Below are 25078 nucleotides of genomic sequence, written 5' to 3' on the forward strand. Positions count from 1 at the left end.
AAGGTTAAAGTCCCAGTGATTGTCTCATCCGGAAGGATGCGAAATTTGTCCTGCGCATTTGACCCATCATCCCCTGAGGGAGCGGTGGGCAGCTGCAGTGCTGCGCCCAGGAATCATTGGCTGATCTAACCCCCCCCCAACCCCGAATACTGAGGGCCAAGCAGAGAGGCAATGGGTACCATTTTTACAGTCTTTGGTATGACTCAGCCAGGGATCGAACCCACAACCTACCAGTCTCAGGGCGGACACTCTACCACTAGACCACTGAGCTGGTTAAGTGGTCTAGTTGGTAGAGTGTGTAATATTTGGAGATTTTGAAGAAGAAACGGCAACATTCTCGTGCAGTGGGTGTTCGTTGCTTGGGATCGAGGCGGGGGTAGAAACAAGGGCGCCATGGCCTCTTTAGTTTGGTTTACATGCTGTGCTCAGCTGCACCCTCGAGTGGTGAAAAAGTTGTACATAACCACTTTCAGTAAATCTGGTTTGTGATTAGGATTTCGTCTGCTTGAACGAGTTTGTTAGCCTTTAGCGTGAGTTTTCCAACTTGATATTCCAAATTAGCAACAAGTAGCAAAGTAAAGCACAAACTCTTGTCTTTGCACCTTCCTTCCTTCCTTCCTACTACACACTGCTTTTCTGTCAGGTTGCTCAAATTGTCAAGAGAGAAATGGAGTCAGCAGTCAAACTGTACGTGAAGCTGAAGGCCAAAGTCAAGGTGGGGCCCAGCTGGGGTAACCTGCAGGATCTAGATTTATAATACAAATATCTTGGAGGAGCATAACTGTTGTGTGTACTTGAGTGCAATTCTGTGTGAAAATAACTATTTAGAAACAAACATTTTTAAAGTTACAATATTATGATGAAAAGCTAGATAAAATGAATTCTCTAAATGTATTATTGAATGTATTTATTTTTATAAAGATAAGCAAGATGAACTATTGAATGTATTTATTTGTATCATACAATGTAAGATAAATCAGATTCCTCAATGAACCCTTGAATTTATTTATTTATAGATTTTGGTATACAGTACTGCAAGTTGTATTTGTGTTGTGGAATTTTATACATGTTGATAACATGTCTTAATTTTGGAATAGTTAAAAAAAAAATACTGTATTATCTTTATCTTTGAGTTTTTGCAGCCTGTTATACCGTTACTGTATAACAGGCTGCAAAGACTCAAAGATTCAAGGAAGATATGATTTGACTTCCTTAATTATTTGACTTTAAAAAATAAAAGAAATGTATTACAAAACCAAATCCTATCAACGATTTGTCTCGCCTCTACCCACTTATTTCGAACAAAGACACAAAAGCCTTGAAGTTAAGAGGACATCCTGAAATTTTTCTCATGTTTTATTGTAGGACCATTGATTGGTTGTTGGCCACATCATACATTAGAACTCTTGAACACTGTTTTTCCTACATCTGACATTGACTGGACAACCATTGTCAGGATGAAAACATTTTCTGTGCAAAGTGAAACTGAATAGGAGAGAGAAAAAACAACAACAAATGCCTTCGGGGGTGATTTTTTTTTTTTCAATCTTAAACTTACATTGGCCTGCACTGAGGGTTTGACTTAATATGAAGTTGGCTTTTTTTCCCCCCGCTATCGCTATTATAAGCAAGTGCAGGCTGCTTCAAAGGTTACACTTTGAAGCCCTTTCCACAGAGTATGGTTGATTTAGAAAAACCGTATGCACCACGACTCAAAAGACCTCCGCAAGACAGGCTCAGTTTGAAACAAATGAGTTACAAGTAAATAAATACATGTCGTTGACACATTACAATAGACGAATACAACAAATAAATCGAGAACAATCAAAAAAAAAAAAAGAACGGGGAGTGTGATCCCAGATGTTAGCACGTAAGTTGTGTCGCTCATGTATCAAAAACAAAAGATTTTCTTGTTTGGATTTAGATGAGGCTTTTGCATAATCTAAAATAAGAGCTCTGACGGTGCAGGTAATGTGATTTTCCAACTTTGAGACGATAGGCAGGACTAGCAGCTACTGTGAGCGGGTGATTTTTACTAATGCTGAGTAATGTAAATGACATGCAAGATCTGATGCGTTTCCACCGCAATGTTATTTTACTAAAAGTTGCTTTTGCATTAAAGGCTCATTATATACCATTGGTGACGCGCACCAACCTGCGCTTGAGCGCAGTGAGATGCATCTGGTTTGTGTGTTTTTCTTCAATTTGCTGTTAGAATAATCAGATGGGTGATCATCCGTATGACAGCTTTCTCCACTGTCCACATTTGTGTCGCTGTATTATACAAAACAAATATTGGTTTATTTCAGTGTGGGTTTTTTAGCGATGTATTGCCAGGCGGCCGAATTTGGTGCTCAAGCACTTCACGGCACAAGCACGGACTCTGAAGAGAAAGGTGTGACGCGTGAGAATGAGAAAGCTGACTTTGCTGCCCCCTCCCCCGCCAACACGACAGTCTAAATCTCTTAAGTAGTCTGAAGATGTAAAAACAGAAATAAGACTCGGTGGGTTGTTTTTTTTGTGTCTGCGAACTATGTTTCTGCCAGACGTACGGCCTCAGACAAAAACAAAAAACAAAGATTTAATTTATTAAGGCATCGACACAGTCGGAGCTGCGCGTTTGACCACAGTAGAAAACTGAAAGAGAAAATATATTTACACAGGTACAGTTAAGTGCTACTCAAGCAGCGTTACGTTCCACTGACGAGGTAACGACACTGGAACCAGGGCTGGCCTTTATGATTCGTGATATGGAGGAGGTGGGACGTGGGGGTGGGGGTGGGGGTGTGGTGGGGTGCTAACAGGGCCCAGGGGCTCTGCATCCAAAGGGTAAAACTCATGGCCGCGGTCGTGGGGATATAACAATTTAGATAATCAAAGAAAGAGAAGGACCCGGAGGCTTGAGGGTGACGCTCGCCCATCCAGGAGTGTGTCAGGGCGTCTCTCCACCGCGGCTGAAGTAGTACCTGACTGGAGGACCGGGGAGGTCGTCGTCTCCGTCGGTCTCCGGAGCAAAAGACAGAGTGAGGTCGACGTAGCGGCGCTCCGATGATGGCTTGATGAGCTTCTGCATCCTGAGGAGACAGACGCAGGGTGCAGTGGGTCCCATTAGTGTTGAAGAGAAAGAACTACGGGTGGGAATCGCTAGGTACCCGACGATTCAATTCGATATCGATTCAGAAGGCTACGATTCAATTAATTGCGATTAATCGAGAATCATGATTTATCACGATTCCTATGTATAATTATACATATGTATATATCCAAAGTATGCAACATACCGCGTAGTATGGATGCAAATCCTTGGCAATAAAAGTCCCAATAGACTTTATAATTCACCTCGGCCTTCGCGACTGTATTGGCTTTGTTAAAAATTTTCAGTCATCTTTAATGCCGTGTATGTCGGTGTCACATCTCATGAGTTTGTTTTGATCTGTGTCTAGTGTGCGTCGGCTTAAACGGTCCGGTACTACACTGCAGCGCAGTTGCAGATGAGTTCCAGCCTTATTTTACTATTTACTATTTTTTAAATTCGTGAATCAATTCATAATTGGCAATGTCATAATCACGATTAATCTAAATAATACATTTTTCCCACCCCTAGAAATAACTGAGTGAGATTTGAGCTTGTTTTCTGCTATGTTTTGTTCGTCACTGACACACGCACACGCACATAATACAATTGAGAGTCATTAAATTACGTTAGCTTGAGCCTCTTGCTGTGGCCGGGCATCACGGGCACGTAAAGCATCTTCACACCGTGGACCACCATGGTTGGCTCAATTCCATACTTCTCCTGGAAAATGAATCGATACGCAACAATCAATACATCCCCCCAAACAAAACTTAGAATGAAAAAAAAAAGTTGAAAACATCATTAATAGGTAGCTGATGACGCTCACGCGTTAACAGTCCATATGAGCATCCCCATCACCACTGGCATCAGTACCGATAACAATAATCATAAATAAGGTCCTCACCCGCACTGCGTTCATGAAGTCAGAGAGGGTGAAGTCCTCGTGGCCAGAGATGGTCCAGCAGTCCCAGATAGAGAAGTACATGTTGTCTCTGAGGCATGGAGCGTAGAGAATTGCATTGAATTATAACTGTATATTTTGCCTTAGTTTAGGGATTTGGTGTCATGAGGTGTCAGGAGTAGGAATTCTGGCTCTCTTGTCTCTGAGCTACCTGATCAGAGTCCTTTTAACCTCAGCAGGCTCCGTCAGCACCATGACAGGGATGGCCAAGTTGAAGAAGCAGTTCTTGAAAGACTCAAACTCATAGGCTCCAACCACCTTGATTAATTCAAGAGCCACCTACAAACAAGGATGTGCACTTGAAAGCATTTATATAATGTCTATCAACTAACCCAGAAAGTAAAGTTTTTTATTCTTTTTTTCATTCTTCACAGACAAGGTCAGTTTAAATAAAATGAATGACTTCATTGAAAGTTTAAGGCCATGCTACGAAGGTATTTTTTTAAAAAACTTTTTTCCAGGCAATTTATTTAACATTTGCTGCTTGTGCTGAGTGGATGACAATATTTCGTACAACACTGTGAGTTTAATAGCAATGCTGTCACATCGACACTGGCGCTGTTTGCCACTACAGACAAACAGCGCCACATTAGGTCCCTGATATAAAACAAACTGAATAAACAAACAAAAAAACACTGTTCTCACCAATCCAGCCACAGCTGCTGTCGCAGTGGCAATAGCAGGGATGATCTTGCCGGCAATGCGTTTGGTCTTGAGTCTGTCGGCGGGCTCGATGGAGTACATCCTGGCTCTGAGGGCCGACGCCGACGCCACAAAGTCCATGTGGCCGTTGCGGTCGTCGTCCTTTTCAAACTGCAGCGGGCTCATCTGTAACCGCTCTATAAAGGGAGGTCCAGGCATTCCCGTATATTAGTTATCGTGCTTTTGTAATTCATGAATCCATGTCAGATACACTACCAGTCAACAGTTTGGACCCACCCTATGAATTTAATGTCTTTTCTTTCATTCTCATGACTATTGACATTGCAGTTTCTCACTGAAGGCATCAAAACTTTATGTCTTCAGTATCTACCTGCAGTGTAGAAAGTTCTTAAGATAAAAAATAAAATTGCATGAGAAGGTGTGTCCAAACTTTTGACTCGTAGTGTATGTTGAATAATGAGGTCTGGGAGTGAATATGCATGTTTGTTTTATTACACACCTGGCGTGACACAGTCAGAGCCGACAGCCTCCTCCAGCTGCATGATTGCCTCCCTCTCCTCTTCACTGCTTAAAGATGTCTTTATCAGATCGGGCTTCTTAATCGCCTCGTCCGTCTCTATGCACTAGAGTGGAACATTGACATTAATGACCGTGTTGAAAAAAAAGAGACCCCAATAGATATGAAGTCAGAGACTAGACAAGTGGAGCTGCTCACTTTCTCTGAGGGTCTGTACTCAGGGATCTTAACCTCCGACAGAATCCTGGTCACCACCTCTTCAGACACATCCTGGGAACAAGGGGAGCCATGGTTAGTGAATGGCTGCATTAGCTTGAGCGTTAGTATGCACGGGTGTATGTGACCTACATTTTCTGAGTAAGGGATGTTGTAAACCTCTGCAAAGAGCCGAGCCGTGCTGGCGACGAAGGTGAAGTGCCTGATGGGAAAACAGGCAGTTTGAGCAAGATTAGAAATGAAATGTTTAATGCCAATGATAAAACTCAGCTATGTCCGGGGACGTCACTCACAAAGGGTCTTTCAAGTCAAACTCAAATGGTGCTGGAGGTCTTTTGGGGGACTGCCAAAATAAAGCTAAAAAGGGGGGGAAAAAAATCACTTTTTTGTCTTCTATTTGCCTTCATGTTACATGTCACTGTATACAAATAAAGGTCTTTCAAAAATCCTTACTTCCATCTTTTAACCTTGTGTCCAGTGGGAAAGAATGCAAAAGTTGTAGCGCCTGCATGAAGAAACAAAATCAAAACATCAGTAAAATGAAATCGCTGCATTTAGATGCAGCCGCTACAGTCCACACAGTTATTTGCATTACCTTCCTCTTGAAATATTTTTCAAACTTGAGACGACCGATGGCCACACACTGCTCCCACTGACTGGGGCGCCTGCTCAGCAGCTTGATGACCTGGAACGAGCCCTCTGGACTTTCCCCGCTCTGCATCCTCTACATCCACAGAAGCGCAGGCATTTTCATACAATGTAAGAAGGACGCATAAAAACCTAAATAGAAATGCTGCTTGTCTTTACTCAGAAAAGAGTTACAGCCATACCTGTAGCACCGCTTCAGGTGACGGGTGGGTCTGCCAGAATAAGTTGTACACGGAGGGCTTGTGGACAAAAGCGTTTTCAAACTAGACGGAGCAAAAGAGCAAAGTTTTAATGTCAGATTGCACAATGACAAACTCTGCCAAAAATAATAACTGATTTTCTTTTCAAGTCACCTTGTCTCTGGCCCACTGAATCGTATGCTCGATGACAGAAGGGAAAGACTTCAGAGTGCAGAATGGGATCTCCTCCTCTGGGGGATCCCTCTGAAAGACGAGGCATATATCAGTAAAAACGTATTGACGGAAGCAGGTATTGTGCGACTAGCGGCAAGCAGTGAATCCTCACACACTCACATGGCTATTGTAGGACTCTGTCAAATTTGGCACAATGATTTCTGTGTGTCCTTTGGTTCCCATGGTGCCGGAGTCCAGGAGAGGCCTCTGATTGGATACACATCGACTGGAACACACATCCACGCAGACGCATTCCATGACCAAACAGCCTCTCATCTTCAATGTAAAGCTCATCGGTGGGCTCATCAACATTAAACCACAGGATGCTGCTAGTCCACTTTGTGAAAACTAAGGAGACTTTTTCGGGCAAATTGTCCACTGACCTGTCTACGTATCTCCGAGCCTCTACATTATCCAGTGCTGTGATGACCACGTTGGAGCATGAGTAGAAGGTGTCGCTGTAGATGCTCTCCGTAGCTGGACAAACCTTGTTGAGATGAGCCTCCACCTGCAGGTCCGGGTTAATTTCATGGGTGGCTTCTGCTGCCGTAATACTCTTTGGTTTCTGAAGACACATAATGACAGAAGAGGTGAAAGTGAGCCTCGACTCCCGCGTTTGTTTTCATTATTGCAACTCTGCCGTTTGGAATGTGAGAGGAAACACGAAGAATGAGACAAGGATGCAAAACTTGTTTACCTGTATGTGATGTGGTCTGAAGAGAAATTGACGATTGAGGTTGGACTTTTCTATAAGGTCTGGATCTGTGATGCACACCTGAGAATTGACCGACGCAGTGCAAAGTGTTCAGTAACTTCAACTACACAAAACGGTGTAGTTGAAAGATAATGCAACACAGTCAAACGGGGGGGGAGACTACCTCTCCGGAGCTCTTCGCTAACCCAACTCCAAGTAAGGCCAGGTTTTTCAGCATCTCACATCCAATGGCACCGCAGCCCACCTGGCAGGGACGACAGCGTGGATTTCAATGAGGATGTGATCCTTGAACGCAAAAAATGGACCGTCTATGCTCAAAAAAAAAAATATCCTCACCATAAAGACCCTGAGCTTGTGCAGCTGCAGACACGTTGATTGACCGATGCAGGCTCGGAGTCCATCGTACCGATCACCCCTCGGGAAGAATTCATCAGCAGACACAGACTGAAGTGGCCTGACGACCTCGATGGCATCGAGATAAAACTGAACACAAGACAGGAAGGGAATGAAATGACATCAAAACTATTAGAGTACACAGTTGTGCATGTCAGAGGATAATCTATTCATGCATCAATATGCAGCATTTTACTGAAATGACAAAATCTGCTGTGACCTACCCACTGCTGCAGTGGTGCAAACTTTCCCGTGATGGCTTTCAGTACTTCCTGGCTGGCCAGACCTCCGACAGCTGCGGCCAGCGGGGGGAGAGTTCCCCTCGCTGTTCGGGACAGACAGCGCACCAACTCAGCGTTCAAAGAAGCCTGGAAGGAGGAAAGAGCAGCGAGAGAGCAAGATTAAAAAAACAAAACAACAACCTGTATGTCAGGTTATAAAAAAAAATATAAAGTAAAAAATATAATAACTTTATAAATATAAAGTAAAAAAAAAAATACAAAAATGTTGGGGTAAACAAAAAAAATCAGACAAACGCTACTCACTTTATTCCTGAGAGTCGAATTAACTTCATCAGTTAGCTTCAGTAAAAGCTCAGCGTCATTTAAACACCTGGATGTTTCAAACACAGCTTGATCAAGTTATATTCTCCAGTATTGCGTCAAAGCTGGAGAGTTGATTTGAGAGCAGGGAACTTTTGATTTACCCAATGTTGGGAAGTCGACCGTTCTGCTCCTGAAAGCTGTCAAGCGCCAACATGGCAGCATGGATCTGCAGTGGCGCCTGAGGGGTAAATTCAAAGAACATTGCAGGAAAACCTTCACTTAAATTCATATAAAAGATATCGAGAATGAAAGATGTAATGCACTGGAATGCTGCAAAGAGTTGATTTAAGCCCAATTTAGCTGCATGACATACGTCATATGTGGCATATGTGACATATGTGGTTGAGTTGCATGTGACACTTTAACTTTGACAGACAGCTGGATTAAACCAAACCTCAACTGGTCTCCAGCACCGGCTTTAAAATCTCACCTCTGGTTTACTAAAGTCGGGGGTCAGAACCTGAGGATCACACAACTGTTTCTCCATGGTCTCCTGAAGCACACCAGGGGACATGTGCAAAGAATCTTTATTTAGAGAGACTTTTGTTCTTTTTCTTAAAATAGTCAATGAATATAATACTACACTTACAAATCTGTATGTCTTTGGCGTTTTCACCAGGACAAAGAAACCTCCGTGTGCAAATGGCTGAAGATGGGACGTGTCTCCTATTGCAAAACTGTGAGGGGAGAGGACTAACACCGTGTTCACATTCACACAAACGCGCACACACACACACACACACAGACATACATGTTTACAAAGAGAAACTTTACCAACCATCTAATAGCAAAGTGTAGCTGATATCAGATGCCACACACCTTGAGGACAATAGAAGATGAAAGAGAAAAGTTTGATGCTCAACAAGTACACAAGTGTCAGAGAGCTTTCAAACTCTTTCAAACACACAGTCTTTCATTACATTAATGTTAGATTGAACAATATAATAATATATATAAATAACCATAATGTGTGACTCATCAAATTTTGAAAAAAAGAATTATGATGAGCATATCATAATATCATGTAGATTTCGTATACCTGAAACTTGCCGTGAAGTGCCATTGAGTTCCACCATTCCATTGACTTCTTTAAAGATGACGCTCTGGCCTGTCTGGAGGCCATGCGGTTGATTGTCCATACAGGTCACAACCCCCGGACTGCCCTGCAAAGGTAAAACAGAGACACTGCAAACTGTTGGCTGGAAAAGACGCTCATTATATGACAACCCTTACCCCCAAAAGCTCTCAGATTGTTTTTTTTGGGTTTTTTTTTTTTTTTTTTTGAAAGGATGAGACTACCTGAGTGATAGTTTGGATGAAAATCTCCTTGGGCTCCTCTCCAGTGGGGTCTGACACCTCAAACTCCTTTCCGAAGTCACAGAAGACCCGGACACATATGCCATAAGCATCCGTGCTGATGAACTGGCAGAGAGAAAGGCAAAGAGTTTATTTTGCTCGGATCGCTTAAGTGCACACGGTTTGCATAAGACTCTCCTAAAAGTAAGCAGTGGCTTAGCTCTGTAATGTATGACCACTACAGTCCGTTTTAACTGACTTTGATAGGGGGCTGTTGTGAGTGGCAGAAGTCGTTCACTTTTTTCTGAAGGCTCAATCTGGCTTCAGTCAGGATAACACACTGTGGGAAGGAACAAAACAAACATTCACCCAAAGACGCTAGGACAGTGCAGTTTTTTCAGTTTTTAAGAGCAACAACTCTGAAACTATTACCTGTTAATAAACATGTTGTACACACTTTTAATTTCTGACGCTTTTTGCAAAACAATAAGAGCTGTTTGACGTTCATCACCACAGCCATAATGTGCTTACTTGGTACTTCCTGAGAAAGCTGAGATCAGCGTTACTGTCCAAAAGGGAGCAAGACATATCGACACGGACATAGGGATTCAACTCAGCAACTCGAGGGCACACTGCCTCCACCCTGTAAAAGAAAGTAATAATAAAGTTAAAAAAAAAAAAAAAGAAGAAGTCAAAGAAGGCAGGTAAGAATATGCATTTGCGATTTCAGCCAGTGAGTCAAGCCACATATTTTACCTCCTCCTCTGGCTCGACACGTCCTCTTTGCGAATAAAGAAGTTGGAGCCCAGATCCCACGTCTCACACTGCTTGGTGTCGTGAAGGGTGACTGCCTGTACAAACAGAATAGAGAAAGACCGGTTGTGAAAACGCTCTACAATGGGCCATTACAATGTGCTAACATAATGCTGGGTTTGCATACCTTTACACCGGCGAGAACGATATTCTTCGCTGTAAAAACGAAAGTGAGTCGTTCAACGTCAAACTTAACGCTGGCAAAACATCACGACTACACATGAGACGCATGGCAGAGGTGCAAAGTGACATTTTGAATTGTGGCCTACCTATCTCAATTCCAAGACCCCCCATCCCGCTGAGAAAGACTGAGGACTGTGCCATCTGGTGCATGGCATTGTCACCCAGGACATATCGCTGGCGGCTGGACAGAGGAGACGCAAAGGGAGGGATGAGCACAAGAAATTGGGAATAGAGCAAGAGGTGATAGGTGACTCTTGGTTGCCTTTGTGTGTGAGGCATGTTTGATTGCTTTGGACAGAAAGACCACCCCAGGTGATGATGTACCGGCAAAACAAACTTGCCTGTAAAGAGAGTCATCAATCTCCATGGAGTCTGCAGCCATGCTGGTCGGGAGATGGGGAAGATCCAGCTATCGGCGAGACAACGGCTGTTCCTGTAAGACGTGAGAGGCACAGTGGATCACAACACGGTTAGGACGTCCTTGACAATTTCCAGAGTTACCGGTTGACGTTTTTAAAAACCAACGCACTACTTGAACTTAGCGAGCTAAACGGCTAACTTACTTTTGAGAGCAGCTAACTCTGGTCGTCAGGAATGTTTTTATAATTGTTGTTATTAACTGACAGCTGCTATTCTGAAGCGAACGTACGGCGGGATTTTTGAGCCAACGACGCACGGACGCTTTACGGTTAGCGCGTAGTTAGATGATAAGGCTGTTTTCAGTGATGAATCTGCTGAAGGCAGCTCTGCGTTAGCTGCTAATGACGGCTAGCTCGCCTCGTACTGGGTGCCATCGCTGCTGCTGCTGCTGCTGCTTTGAACCCGGTAGCGGGGACACTTGTCACAAAGTCGCCCGAAGTGATGACCTGTACATCCGACTACGAATAAATACCTACGTCATTTTGAAAATTAGTATTGTGTTTTAACATTCCAGTGCTTAACACAGAAATGCGGTGGTCAAGTTTATTAAATGAAAGGAATATAAATACACGGCTACCTGTCAGTAGCGCGAGGAGCTGTAGCGAATGAATGGCTGTGACTGGTTGAAGACTTGGAGTGATTCCGGGTTACCAAGGTCACATGACTTATGTCGTCCAATAGACTGAAAGTGTCTTGTAAAGGCAAGAGTTTTGTTAGAATTTAGCTCATTTGGGGAGTTTATAGTTAATACCACTGGGATCGTAAACTTTAAAAATTGTATTTTAAAATTATAATATTTACTTCTGTTAAAAAAGGAGGTGATGTGGTCTTGTAAATGAATGTACTAGACACATTACACAATGCAATGCATACATTAGAGGGGAAAAAAAAACTAAAATGGTGTAAAGGTACAGATTTTAGTAATGCTAAAGTCTTAAACTGATGACTGATGAGATTTGGATAAAAAATAATTATGGTTTAAGTTTGGCATGATATTGATCAGACACCTTTTCTTTGTATTAATGGACTAGTCTTTTTACATCTGAGGACAATGAGCAGTTATTTTAATCATCCATGCAAATTTACTTTGAACTAAGGATTTTCTAATTCCAGCAACAAGCAGATGTACTTGTTAGAACTATTACTCGACAGAAAGAAGACGGTTGTGGTTGTGAGTCCTCAGTTATGCATGTTCCCCCTGTCAGTTCTCTCTTACGTGCTGTGGCTTCCTCCCACAGTCTAAAGACATGCACATCATGCAAACTGGAAGCTCCAAATTGTTTGAGTGTGAGCGTGGTTGTTTGTCAATGTGTTGTCCTGTGATACGCTGACAACTTGTCCAGGGTGTAACATGTCTTTGTAGCAGAACAGCTGGGAAGGGCCCCAGCACTCTGTGACTCTTCTTGCAGGAGTAGTTGTAGAAAACCAAAATTAAATCATAATTTCATTGGAGCAAAATGTTCTCTAATTAATTAATTATGCCAATTTCCACTTTTTTATTTCTTTAAATTATTCTTTTATATATTTTTTTTCTCATTTCACTTCACCAACTTAGATTACTTTGTGCAGATCCATCTCACAAAATATTCAGATGAAAAACATTTAAATTACAGGCTGAAACCCAACAAAATAGATAAAAGCAAAGGGGGTGGGGGGGGGGGGTGAATACTTTTGCAAGGCGCTGTATATATGAACAATTCTTCAATATATTTTTGTTTTTGGCAGCATTTCTATTTGTTTAGTCAGGTTTTACTGTTATGTCATTATGAATCTTTCTCAAGAAAATAAGCTGTTGCGTTAGATAATCATATAACACAAATGACAGAAGAGTTTCATTTAAGGAGGTAGAGTCAAAAGGGATTCAAATCTAAATACAAAAAAAGGGTTTGGGTCCTTCTCTGTTTGAGGAAACAAAGGTCAATAGTTAAGTGAAACATTTACCTCTTTACTGAGAGGATAGTCAAATTCTCAGTGATGATGTTAGGAAGATAATATTTACATGTTTGTTTAGAGGTTTTATGGATGTGCATGATACACAGAAAAGTGAAGATCTCCATAAATATTTTTTTTCTCTTGAACACTTGACTCAGTGACTTCATGTTTTTAGTCGAGGACGGATTTCAGACTTCGTGAACTCCCTCCCTCTGATCCTATTGGATCGCAAACAAGCATACCTCCCCCTGAACTTAAGCCAACTTCTTGCACATACGCATGGCACACTCCAAAGTTCCACCATCACCTCTCGGACACCTGCCCACTCGCTTACGCTCCAACAACATGTGGTGCAGTCGGTCAGTGCTGCGGCGGCTCCAGCAGATTGCTGTTACTCCGCTGAATATCACCGGGGCTGTGACGGGCAACATGCAGAGGGGGATGTCAACCTTGCCACGGGTGTACATCACCCGACAGATGCCACCGGAGGGCCTGAAGATCCTCCGGGAGTCTGGACAGTGAGTCACAGTGTCCTACAACTACAAATATATATATGTATATATATAAAGATTGACTTTTGCAATAATAGCATTGCATAATTTACTCACCTGTGTTGTCTCTACAATTTTAAAGTCTGCTTTGCAATGTTCATCATTTACTTTGAGTAAACAGGACTGCTAATCTTTACCCTGCAGTTAGCCAGATAAGGTTGAATGACCCAAGGCTTTATCCCCTCAGTGAGGTGGAAAAAGTCTCAGGCCCAGCAAACTGTAGATCTAATGTTTGGGCTGGAGTTTAAAGCTTTTACAACCAGTGTTTTTTGTTTTTGTTTTGTTTTTTTAATGGAAATTATTACAATAGTGAGTTATACCACAAATACATGAATTCAATGTCCATAACTTGTCTTTCCCAGGGTGCAGTTTGACCTTTGGGACTCGGATGATGTCCCTGTGCCCCGAAATGAGCTGCTCCAGAAAGTCAAGGGTGTTGATGCTCTGATGTGCGTGCTGACAGAGAAGATTGACGCAGAGTTACTGGATGCTGCAGGTCAGAAGATTAACTCGAGTGGCAAGTGTGAGAAAATCGATAAATTGAACCTACTTGCAAGTTCATGTCTGCTGTCCTCCTGCAGGTCCAAACCTGAAGGTCCTCAGCACCATGTCTGTAGGGTTTGACCATCTCTCTCTAGAGGAACTGAAAAAAAGGTGATTGCTTTCTTTGTTACTTTAAATAATATTAATCTTTGTGTACATTAACTAAGCACCTTCCAAGAGACTAACCCCATACTGTTGTGTGTGTTTGTTCATTGTCGTTGTTGCTTTTTTTTTTCAGAGGAATCCGTGTAGGTTACACACCTGACGTGCTGACAGACTCTGTGGCTGAACTGACTGTGGCCCTGCTGCTCGCGACCTCCAGGAGGCTCATCGAGGCCACACATGAAGCCAAGAGGTAATGTTATGAAAACACACAGAGGAACGCTCAAATCTTTTCTGGCCGAAGGTTAAATACATTTTTGTCTCTCTCACTCAGTGGTGGCTGGGGCACATGGAGGACTTTGTGGCTTTGTGGGCATGAACTAGCCAACAGCACTGTGGGTATCCTGGGCCTGGGAAGGATTGGTGAGAGTTTGCTTTGTGGAAAAACAGCACACAGCACAGTTCACTTGAGCTCAGTTATTTATTATTATTTGTATCTGTCATTGTGCTCCCAGGTATTGCTATTGCAGAGCGTCTGGCTCCGTTCAAAGTCAAGAAGTTCATCTACACAGATGTTGAGCCCAGGCCTGAGCTAGCTAGTGCTATCAATGCAGAATATGGTAAGAAATGTAGAGTCATGAGCTAAGAAGGCCAACGTCAGCACTGTGTTGTTTTAATTAGCACACAATAGATACTCTGTCTGCCCCTCGTGTTATACAGTTAACAGCGGTGGCGCTGTCTCTTTTTCTAGTGTCCTTTGATGAGCTGGCGAAGCAGTCAGATTTCCTGGCCGTCTGCTGTGCTTTAACCCCGGAAACCAAGGAAATCTGCAATAAGAACCTCTTCTCCAAGATGAAAAACACCTCCATCTTTATCAACACAAGCCGGTATTCACATCTAGAATTTCATTTGTTTTACACTTTAGTATATTTCTCTGTGAAAAAATAATTTTGGGAAAAAAAAAAACTCAAAATATACATGGAGTAAACTTGACAATTTGACAATTAAAAAAGTGGTCTTGCACCATACAACTGGCACAAGGAGTTTATGCAGGCTGTGAATAGCTGCTGCCTTTTCCTGTCTGTGATGCAACCGGTGCACGTGTTGTTTCAGAGGTGGTGTGGTGAGCCAGGAGGACCTGTATGAGGCTCTGTCCACTGGGCAGATTGCTGGGGCTGGTCTGGACGTCACTGTTCCAGAGCCACTGCCATTAGACCACCCACTCTTTACCCTCAAAAACTGCGGTGAGTATTCCCACTCAGTGATGCTTCGTTGCACTTGACAATTTACTATCAGCTTAAATTGTTTTGTTTTTTTAAATCTTTTTTATCTCTCTTTTTGTTTCTTTTTTTACATTCACTTCTACAGTTATCCTCCCACATATTGCAAGTGCATCATACGCAACTCGTAATGCAATGTCTGCGCTGGCAGCAAACAACCTCCTGCTTGGCCTCCGGGGCGAGCCAATGATCAAGGAGCTCAAACTGTAAAGAAGAAACTGCAACGAAGGAACCTCTCCCCCTTTTAATCTGTTTAAATCATCCACCCAATTATTCTTTAAACACTTTGTTTTCACAATTAAAATAAGTTCCTAATGTAACATGAAAAGGGTTTATATAGGAGTGCCTTACTTTGTGTTAGTTGACTTTGCAACACATACGTGGTAATGGACAGTTCCAAGGGACCAACCTAATTACTGATGTTTACATTTCTACCTTTTGCAACAATGTATTTGTGGTGTGACTGCGTTACCTTACACTGAGTATAGTAGAGTATTTCACCTGTCCAGGGTTGTCCTGGTCTGAAGTTCTACGTCTGTTCTTCAAAAGCTCTTAAAGCACACAGAGACGCCACACAGATTACCATGAACTACTTGGGTTTGGATGAACCGTGATTAACTTTGTTACATAAAGGCAAAATTCACTTGAATACACATGACCTCTGTCTCTAATTTGTCAGCGAACTCTGAAATGGGAAAAGTCCATTGTTTACTCTGGCTTGCTCCCTATCAGAAAGACTGTGCTATACTACTTGGTCCAGGAAACCAGCCCATTGTGACATCACAAAGGGTGCAACACCATGTCACAGGCTAAAGACAACACTCGCAGCCAGGTGTTTATTTGACGCTTAGACTTCCTTGTTCAGTTTTAAGAGTGGACAATAATAAAATCTGTGTTAGCAGGAGGCTTCTGAAGATCAGAAAATGGGAGGATCAAACAATAATTCCAAACATCACAAGCAACAAATTTGACTTTCACTGACTTTTCTTTAATTCAGTCCATACAACAATAGGCTATAACTATATCATTTTATAGCCCTGCACAGGAAAGACAAACACTAAATCATCTTATGGTTACACAATAGGATACAGGGAAACAAAAGATACTCCAGATTTACCATATCAACAAAAAGCCCAGCTTTACAAGCTGAAGGGCGTAAGGCAATGACTTTCATAATCAATGGAGGCCTTCAATAAGTTTCAACATTTTGGCATCTTCACAAATAAAACAGTCAGTGCATTTCTTTTACAGATTCAACTTCTGGATTAATGCCAAAAGACAGCACCATTATGAGGCTGTTCAGGCCAGTCTGTGTAACACATGGAAGCCACATGGCGTATTTCCATTCCTCAACCCTGCGTGTCCAGAGGAGTCTATTTCCCACAGGCAGCCGATCACTGAACGTCCAAAGTGTTCAAAATTACCAGACAAACCATGTTTTTCTTAATTTTACAGGGAAAACATCCACCATGACACGAAATCTTCTCAATGTAAAGGTCACGATTATCTAACAATAGATACATGTTTCAAATAATATATATACGTGTATATATATATATGTGTGCATGTGTGTGTGTGTGTGTGTGTGTGTGTGTGTGTATACACAGTGTGATGACTCTTCAGTACAATAAGGTGCCAAATGTAGAAACCAATACAATTCCACTGTGTTTTCAATCGCTAATGGAAGCATCGTAACAAGTGCACAAAAAGGTTTTTCCTAGTTCACTAGAATAGAGCTGTATATTAATACTGCATGGACAGTGACCGTTTTCTCACTGAAATGTACAATCAACAGTAGGTCAGACAACAAAACCCCATGTTGAAGGAGAAATACTTCATGTTAGTTTCCAAGCTGGATATTATGATTCCTATTCAACACATCCTTTTGGTACTGTTATGTTATTTTATTTGTTTGCATGGACCAGAAAACTTTATGAAAGTCCAATTTTATAAAGGACCAAGTCCAAAATGGACTTTTCAGCAAAGCCACAAACCCCAATATTCTGCCAGTGAACGTCAGTTTCTTGCAGAAATGATGAATGTATAAACTTCAGCTTAGTTCTAGTGAGCATTCGATTTGTCAAACTGGTTTTCCAAGATTTACGTATAGAAAGAGACACTTTTTAAGCACTGACAATGAGTATGGCTGGGCAATCAAACATTGAAGTTTCAAAGTATTCTCTCAAAGAAAACCAATGAACCCAGTACACAGTGTTACAAGTCTTAATCGTCCTCTCAACACAAACTCACAGAACAAACAACTGACACTGACATTATGGACGGACAGTGACCTTGCTGGCTGAACTCTTCTGTCTTCTCTTCTGCTGCTTAAACTAGCTGGAGGGTGTTGGACGTTTTACATCTTACACAAGAAAATCCTGTGCTTTTTTTTTTTTTTTTTTTACATAATAAAACATAACAAAATGCAGTTGAAGCACATATTCGTAAACTACGCATAAAGACTGCAGCTTACTCATAAAATAAAATAAGGCCAGCTGAATGGAGACAATTCTTATTTTTAGCTCTCTGAACTTTTTTTATGGCTGTATTGAACAACATAATTTTATTTCACGCACAAAACAAATGAGCCAATTTGCACAAAGTGCGTTGATTCTCCAGAATAATTTGACAAACACGCAACAAATCAGTGCAAAGTAAACTGCACCTCTCAGGTGACCAGATTATCAGAGCTTGGCAACAGTTCCAGTGATTGTAAGTGTAGTTTCAAGGTGCTTGGAAAAGGCAACTACAGAGGTCATAAAACAACTGCCACGAGGTAAATGAAACCTGGCGGCCGTGGCTACTCACATTAACGCTGTCCTTCCTACCGAATTGAATCACTACGATAGGAAATAGGATTGACTAAATCAACAGTTCAGTCTAACGACATACCAACCACGAGGGAATACCAACGACGACAACACAACGCTCCATTCCTGACACTAGTTTTAATATGTTGATCAAATCTGCCCTACTATGTACAGTAGCAACTGTTCCAGATGAACAACACCTGTGGCATTCAAACAGAGCCTGAAGCAGTCAGAACCAAGGGGAAGAGATCGACCCCGGTGTGGGACTGAAGTCAACAGTGACACGACAGTGTGTTGTTGGGATCCAGGTGCACGAATCGCACGTATGCAGAGAAGACTCTACGCATTAAGAAAAAAAACAATATTTCACATTGAAAATGAAACCATGAAACGTGATTTCATGTTCCAAAGCTGCCTCGGGTCTGCTCACGCTCACACTGAGCAAGATGTATACAGGGTTGAAAGGTCACCCCAAAGTAATGTGTACTTTTTAACTTCAAAAGTCAAGACTGGCATGGATCAAAATATGCAAAGGAGAAAAAAAATCCCCTTAATACTGATGCATCTTTTGTCTTTCCTGGACCACTAGGACAGTGTTTTTCAACCTTGTTTGAGCCACGGCACATTTTTTACATTTTAAAAAAAATGCATAGCACACCACCAACCAGAAAACAATAAAATGACACTTCAGCCTAAAAATGACAATATGGTCTCTTAATTTATTTATACACAATTAATGTGAAACCTGGGCCTCTTTAGATGAACGCAAAGCTGATATCCTGCGTGGAATGAAAGGAGGAAAACAGGCTGACATTCCTTTTAAAGTACAATCAATCCACAATGGAATGTTAGCATTATTTTAAGGCGTGAAAATTTATCATTTTTCACGGTATGCCTGTGCCCAGGCACAGTGGCTGAAAAACACTGCACTAGAACATTTCGGAGCTTTCACATAGAAAATAAAAACGCAAGATTGCAATAATCCTGAACTTTCTGTTTCTTTGGTTTGGTCCGTCGCGTCTTAAAAACAAAACGCAACGACACTGGAATCTGACAAATGAATCCATGACTAACAGGAAGCTGCAACCCTACAGCAAGGTGTTGGGCAAGTTGCTGTTCTGCCAGCGCAGGCAGGTGGTCTTGGAATGCTTGTAGAGGTGGGACGACTGGCTGAAGCGCTTGCCGCACTTGAGGCAGGCATAGGGCTTCTCCCCCGTGTGGACCCGGATGTGCTTCTTGCAGTCGGTCAGGGTGAGGAAGGTCTTGCAGCAGATTTTGCAGGCATACTTGCGCGCCCCCTCCACCACCAGGACGTTGTGCTCCGACAACGCCTTCTTGCACTTGGACAGGACGTCCGCCGAGGCCCGGGTGAGCTGTGGGGGGAGGGAGGTGGGCCTGCCGCTGCTCATATCGTACCCTGCGCACTTGTTCAGGAGCAGGGGGCTCGGCATGCTCGAGGAGGAGGAGGAAGAGGAGGAGGAGGAGGAGGAGGCGGCGTTGTCTAGGACGACCCCCGCTTCGCTCGCCATGTCTGAGGCCGTTTTAGGGGCAATGCGTCTGAACCCCGGGTAGGTCAGGGCGGAGGCAGCTGCGTCTCCAGGCCCCTGTGTAGGTCGGCCCAGGGAGTGAAGGCCCAGGTTGGAATGCTGGAAGTCCAAAGCGAAGGGATACATGGCGCCGCGCCTCCCGTTCCTGCCTCCTGCGCCCCCCCGAGCGTCGCCCAGACCCTCGTTGAAGGTCTGGAGGAACAGAGAGTCGGACTGCAGGTTCACTCCGTAACTGCTGCTCCTCTCTCCGTCCAGCGGAGCGGACAAAGAGGCGGAGCCAGGCGCCCCGCCCACTTCCTGCCTCATCAGGAAGTGATGGGACACGGGGTCGCCGGTGGTCGTGTTGGGGAGGTCGTCCTCTCCGGCGACCAGGCCCGTCCCACCGCTACCGAAATCCTTTGGGCTGAGGAAGGCGGAGACGTGGAACCCCGGCTTGCCACTGCAGCCCAAGCCTGCCATGACTTTAGCGGCAGCTGCCGCACTGCTGCCCTTGAGGAGGAGCTGCTCTCTGGGATGCAGCAGAGAGTCGGAGCTCGTCTGGGGTTCCAAGGCGAAGCTCCGGTCGCTGCTCTCAGGGCTTAGCTCCGACTTCTCCTCCTCTTCCTCCTCCCGGCCGCCTGGCTCGGCCGGGTCGCTGGCCTCAGCCTGCGATGTCACATCGCTGATTTCATCTGCTGGTTCAGGCGAACTCAGAGGCTCTCGTTTGACCACCACCTGCGTGAGGGACAACATGGGAGTTTTGTTAAAAGTTTGCAAAACAAAACAAAATAACAGCTATATGTAGGCAGATACACCTGTTGCCCGATGCCTCTGCGGTCGGCAGTGAGCTTTTCCTTTATTTCATTGTTCAAAATTTTTAATCATTATATTTTTTCAGGGTTTATGTGGCTCTGGAAACAGTTACAAATTCCTTCATAAACTATGTGATACTGCAGCGTAAATCAACGTTACCTTCTCTTCTTCAACCTCATCTTCCTCTACCCCTGATTTGATCTTCACTCCTGCACCGCTGTCCTGGTGGTCCTGCTCTGACATGTCCTCCTCCTTGCTCACCCCTCCCTTCAGTCTCCCCAAATCCTCCCTGTCGCAGTGTCCACTGTCCGACTGGCTCGGCAGCTGGGGATCATCTTGGGCCAGACCTACCTGGCCACTGAGTGCGTCATCTGTCCTGAGTCTGTCCTCCACCTTGTGGGAGTCTGGGGACAGTAGCGCTGCTTCCGCTCGCTCCATATTCACCACTGCCTCTCCCAACATCCCCCGGTTAGGGGTGGAGGGACGCTGCCTCTGCCTGGGCCTCTCATCCGACAGGGTCATGGCCACCGAGGGTTTGCGTTTGTGTAATCGGCGAATTGGAAAGGAGGCTCTCTGTTCGATCACCCCCCTGCTGCCAACATTTCCAACCCCATCCTCCTCCAGCCCACCCAAAGCAGAGCTCACGACACTGAGGCCCAGCTGCTGCAAGAGGAAGGAGCGCTGCAGCTTGGACGACGCTGTGTTCACCATGTTAGCGTTGGCGGCTAACGAGTGGTTCGACGTTAAGTCCGCCACCTGCTGCTGCCCGTGCCTCTGCTGCTCCTGCTGAGGGCGGTGATGGTTGGACCTGTCTGACGTCGGGGACATGGGTAAAGTGCGCGTGGTCAGATAGTGTTTGCAGGCCTTGACGACGTTGTTGAGGTGCAGGTGTGAGGCTGCGAGGAGGATATCCATGACATTGCTCTCCCCGAGCATCAGTGTGGAGGTGTACATCATGTCCACCAGAGCAGCAAAGGCCTCAGCCGTCACAACCTGCAGGCAAGCAAAGGGGATCACTCATCCATGTGCCATTGTGGAAAACACTTGCAAAAGAGATTTCAAAGGGGTAATTTAAAAATAGCTGCCATTAAGGATCCTGTATTAGACGTATTTCCAGTTCTTTATCTTTCATCCCGCACCCTAATCGAGTGGTGCACGTGATTAATTATTTAAAAATCAAAACAAAACAAAAACAACATCATATAAAACATGTTTGCAGAAAAGAGCCAGGGTTTTAAAGCACATGCTTTTTACAGTAGAACCAGCAAGCAAGCAAGCGACTTTTCTCATGTCTGGGGTGTTTATGATGACACTATAGATGCATACTATCTGTTTTTAAAGAAACTACTGATAGAGGGAATTCAGCAAAATATGAGAACTTTAACAAGATCAATTTAGTTAGCAAATGCAAACAGTCCTACAATAGCTGCCACAGCATGGCAGGTTAAAAATCATTCTACAAGCAACAGAATCAACATGTTTCAATGTGTTACTAATGAATTAAATACCACAGACCCTAATGACAAAGAAGGTAGATGAAGACTTGACAAGTGTTATGTAAAAGAAAAAAGAGGAATGGGGGTGTTTGACAAAACAGAAGAGTGATGTTGTCTTCACTAGCCCATAGTAGTTACTATTAGGGCAGCAACGATTCTTCGAGTAATTCGAGTACATCGATTACAGAAAATAATCGAGGATTTTTTTTATCTGCCTCGAAGCGTTGTTTAATTAAATTTCAAGCGCACGTTTCGCACGGACTCTTTAGTGTGACACAACGTGCTTCCGTCACAGGCCATGCGCCCCTGGAAAGCGCTGCGGTCTTTCTTCAACTTCTGTCTGAACGATCCTACCTGCTGCGATTGACGCAGGAGGGACGTGGCAAGCGTCAAAGAATAAACTTTTCCAGCGGCTCGCGTTTCACTGCCTCTGGGACGCTTCTGAAACGCGGCCGCTCTGCGCCTGGTGTGAGCCTGCTCATTGACTTTAGTGGCCGCGTTTTACTGCGTCGACGCGGACGCTCTGCAGACGCATCTGGTGTAAAATAGGGGTAAATAGTCCACGAAACATTGTTGTTAGGAGTTATGACGAACGCCAAGAAGTGGTGGAAAGTTACTACTGTATGCTCCGTAAAATAAGTTACATCTGTCAAAAAAATGGGTCATGAAAAGGGAAAAAAATATATTGCATACGACATTGCCATATCACATGCCTATTAATTTTAGTTTGCGGTGTATTGGGTCAGTAAGGCTCATTGTACAGTTAAGACATTTAACCTAAAAAATAACTTACTTTTATTTATTTTTCACCTCTTTTTCAGTAAACCATCACAGCCTATAATGGACAGGTTAATTTTGTCTGTTTCAGGAAATTTCAAAAAAAGTAAAGAAAAAAGTAATTTTATTGATTTCCTTTTAATTATTTTGACTCAAACCGTTTACTGAACTGAAATAAAATGTCACTTTTTCTTAAAAAGGAAACAAATTGCTTGTTTTTATTAAGTGATCAGTCTTATTTTCTATTGTATACTTATAATTGGGCTTTAATTAAGCAAACATATATTTTATCCGATTAATCGCTGAAATATTCGATAGAATAATCGATTACCAAAAGATTCGATAGCTGCAGCCCTAGTTACTATTGTAACAGAATTTTACAACAAATGACCAAAAGTGCAGTGGACAGTTTACCTTACTTCATAAGCTTGTTCAAACCAATTAGGAATTTTTCAATTCCTTTCCACAAGATATTTGAGACATACGAAACATGTGGCCTCTGTTACCCAGCCTTTTAAAACACCCACCTCACTGTCCAGCTGAATCATGTTCATGCTTGCATCTCCCTCTGCCACAGTGAACAGGGCTCTGAAGTGGGTGCTGCAGGCTGCCAACACTGAGCGGTGGGCCTTGAAGTGTCGGCTGCCCACCACAATAACGCAGTCCCACAGCTGACCATGGACACGCTGGTAGTTGAGCTGCTGAAAGATCTGCTCAAAGTGGCCTGGGAAATCCATTGCCCTGCGATGATGCAAAGACAGGAGTGATTAGAGGGTACAAAAACTCTTGGAAGTGGAAGGACACATTTAGTGATGAAAATAAAACACACACACACACACACACACACACACACACACACACACACACACACACACACACACACACACACACACACGAACGTCAACGAAAAACTAGTTGCAGCATCGTCCCGTAGTTATTATGTATTATGGGGGTAGTAGCAATAAGAGCAAAAAAAACAAACAAACAAAAAAACAACAAAAACGATGATATGTAATGTTTTGTTTGAGGAGACTTTAAAACTTTCTTTAGAGAGCGGGAATACAACCAAAATCTTTGTAGTTGTACAGATGCAAAGCTCGAGGTTAACCTGACAGAAATGATCGAGTCACCTTTAAAAACAAAACAAACAAATGAATAGTTCTTATTGATACCTAGATTATAATTTCAATTTGTTAATGAATACGAGTAGGTAATCTACAGTTAATAATCCAGAGGCAACATACAAGTATAACCGCAGTCTCGAAAAGGTTATTCAGCACCGGTGTATGCGCGATCAACGGGCAGAGTTAGCTCAGAAGTCTAAATTCCAAGCCAATGACCAGTTAGCGTCAACACACACAACGAATTTACACTGTTAAATCGTTCAGCGTTTCCTGCTTGAGAGCCGTAAAAACTAAAGTTACCTTAAATTTACCAGAAACGTGGGCAAAAGGAGGCAAAAACAGGCCCCCGACCAGAAACCGACAAGGCTAAAAGTTAGCTGGCTGCTGACCAGCAAAAGTCCGTGTTAGCTGCAACACACACAAGCATTCGGTCACCAACTTCAGACACTTCGGGTTTTGAGTTTTGTTTTTGTTTTTTTTAGTCTTTCTTTCTTTTAACCCCGTCCCATCCCCTGCCCATGCAACACAGGTACAGTAAGCCAACATTTCTGAACATATGCAGCCTACACTCGGTTGAGGAGGAGCAGTCCACTAGCTAGGTTTACTCACACTGAATGGTGTGTTTGTCTGTGGGGGGGCTGAGAGCTGCTGGTGATATTCGCTCAGGTGAGTGTCTGGAGCAGCTCCGTGTGTCCTCCCCCAGAGAACCGCAACAGCGACCGTGAGGCGGACACTAGTGGTAGTATCTCTCCCGGTGTGACATACAATGAATTAAGGCGACGACGAGTCACCTATCATGCTCAGACAGCTCTTCCGTGCCAGACTCACAGGGTGGCGCTGTATCTCACTCTCACTGTCCAATGACCTCAAAGTAGACGGAGCATACAACTTTCATCAATAGATGGCGTCGTTGTTATTGTTGTCACTGTCCCCTGCCGGAAATTACAGTGGGAGTCAAGATAGGTAGCGCCGAAGTAATGTGGTGGCTTATTCTGGGCGGATAAAAACTGTAATTCCGTCGCTAATTATTATTATCACCCTAATTATGAAAATAATAAAACATTATTTCATTTCCGATACTTAAAGGAAATCAAGCGAAATGTATAATTCGGAATTATATAAATACATTAAAAACTTTAAAATCATGGGTACTAATTGACTTAACATTACAATTATAGAAATTTTAAATTTCAAATTATTTTTTT

General features: G+C 43.3%; 4 protein-coding genes across 11 annotated transcripts in view; 2 read left to right on the forward strand and 2 right to left on the reverse strand.

The window, feature by feature from the left end:
• The window catches only part of polq (polymerase (DNA directed), theta), a 19906-nt gene extending 18067 nt beyond the window's left edge, over positions 1–1839 (forward strand). For all 4 annotated transcript variants that reach the window (XM_076030643.1, XM_076030651.1, XM_076030627.1 and 1 more), the window contains exon 34: positions 644–1839. In XM_076030643.1, the coding sequence (XP_075886758.1) occupies positions 644–757 (114 nt within the window). In that variant the 3' untranslated portion in view covers positions 758–1839. The remainder of the gene's footprint in view (positions 1–643) is intronic.
• Positions 1325–11616, reverse strand: uba6 (ubiquitin like modifier activating enzyme 6). Of its 3 annotated transcripts, none has more exons than XM_076030661.1 (32): positions 11489–11588; positions 10841–10932; positions 10586–10680; positions 10444–10472; positions 10260–10354; positions 10035–10146; positions 9763–9843; positions 9507–9629; positions 9247–9370; positions 8797–8900; positions 8638–8700; positions 8309–8385; positions 8148–8214; positions 7827–7970; positions 7546–7692; positions 7373–7453; positions 7192–7269; positions 6878–7059; positions 6615–6720; positions 6435–6524; positions 6264–6344; positions 6029–6157; positions 5887–5938; positions 5727–5790; positions 5566–5635; positions 5416–5487; positions 5200–5323; positions 4683–4876; positions 4189–4316; positions 3981–4068; positions 3702–3796; positions 1325–3074 (listed from the first exon to the last, which is right to left on the reverse strand). In XM_076030661.1, exons 2-32 carry the CDS (start codon positions 10879–10881, stop codon positions 2933–2935), a joined length of 3078 nt encoding a protein of 1025 aa, XP_075886776.1. In that variant the 5' UTR covers positions 10882–10932; positions 11489–11588; the 3' UTR covers positions 1325–2932. The 3 variants fall into 3 exon arrangements, with proteins under 3 accessions (XP_075886776.1, XP_075886780.1, XP_075886782.1); XM_076030665.1 differs by having other exon boundaries at positions 2296–3074; positions 11497–11616; XM_076030667.1 differs by lacking the exon at positions 11489–11588 and adding an exon at positions 11063–11464 and having other exon boundaries at positions 2296–3074.
• A 1522-nt stretch (positions 11617–13138) lies between these two features.
• On the forward strand, positions 13139–15980 carry grhprb (glyoxylate reductase/hydroxypyruvate reductase b). Its single transcript, XM_076030695.1, has 9 exons — positions 13139–13369; positions 13765–13898; positions 13984–14056; positions 14184–14300; positions 14382–14470; positions 14563–14667; positions 14799–14934; positions 15161–15291; positions 15416–15980. The coding sequence occupies exons 1-9, from the start codon at positions 13197–13199 to the stop codon at positions 15535–15537; spliced, it is 1080 nt and encodes a 359-aa protein (XP_075886810.1). The 5' UTR covers positions 13139–13196; the 3' UTR covers positions 15538–15980.
• A 310-nt stretch (positions 15981–16290) lies between these two features.
• Positions 16291–24882, reverse strand: zbtb5 (zinc finger and BTB domain containing 5). Of its 3 annotated transcripts, none has more exons than XM_076030678.1 (4): positions 24665–24882; positions 23277–23490; positions 20636–21469; positions 16291–20398 (listed from the first exon to the last, which is right to left on the reverse strand). In XM_076030678.1, the coding sequence occupies exons 2-4, from the start codon at positions 23484–23486 to the stop codon at positions 19226–19228; spliced, it is 2217 nt and encodes a 738-aa protein (XP_075886793.1). In that variant the 5' UTR covers positions 23487–23490; positions 24665–24882; the 3' UTR covers positions 16291–19225. The 3 variants fall into 3 exon arrangements, with proteins under 3 accessions (XP_075886793.1, XP_075886791.1, XP_075886792.1); XM_076030676.1 differs by having other exon boundaries at positions 24483–24879; XM_076030677.1 differs by lacking the exon at positions 24665–24882 and adding an exon at positions 24174–24465.
• Positions 24883–25078: the final 196 nt, after the last annotated feature.

The sequence above is a fragment of the Nelusetta ayraudi genome, unplaced genomic scaffold (genome assembly GCF_046127955.1).
Source record: "Nelusetta ayraudi isolate G7.1 ecotype Tasmania unplaced genomic scaffold, CSIRO-AGI_Nayr_v1 ptg000004l, whole genome shotgun sequence".
In the NCBI taxonomy this organism is placed as follows: domain Eukaryota; kingdom Metazoa; phylum Chordata; class Actinopteri; order Tetraodontiformes; family Monacanthidae; genus Nelusetta; species Nelusetta ayraudi.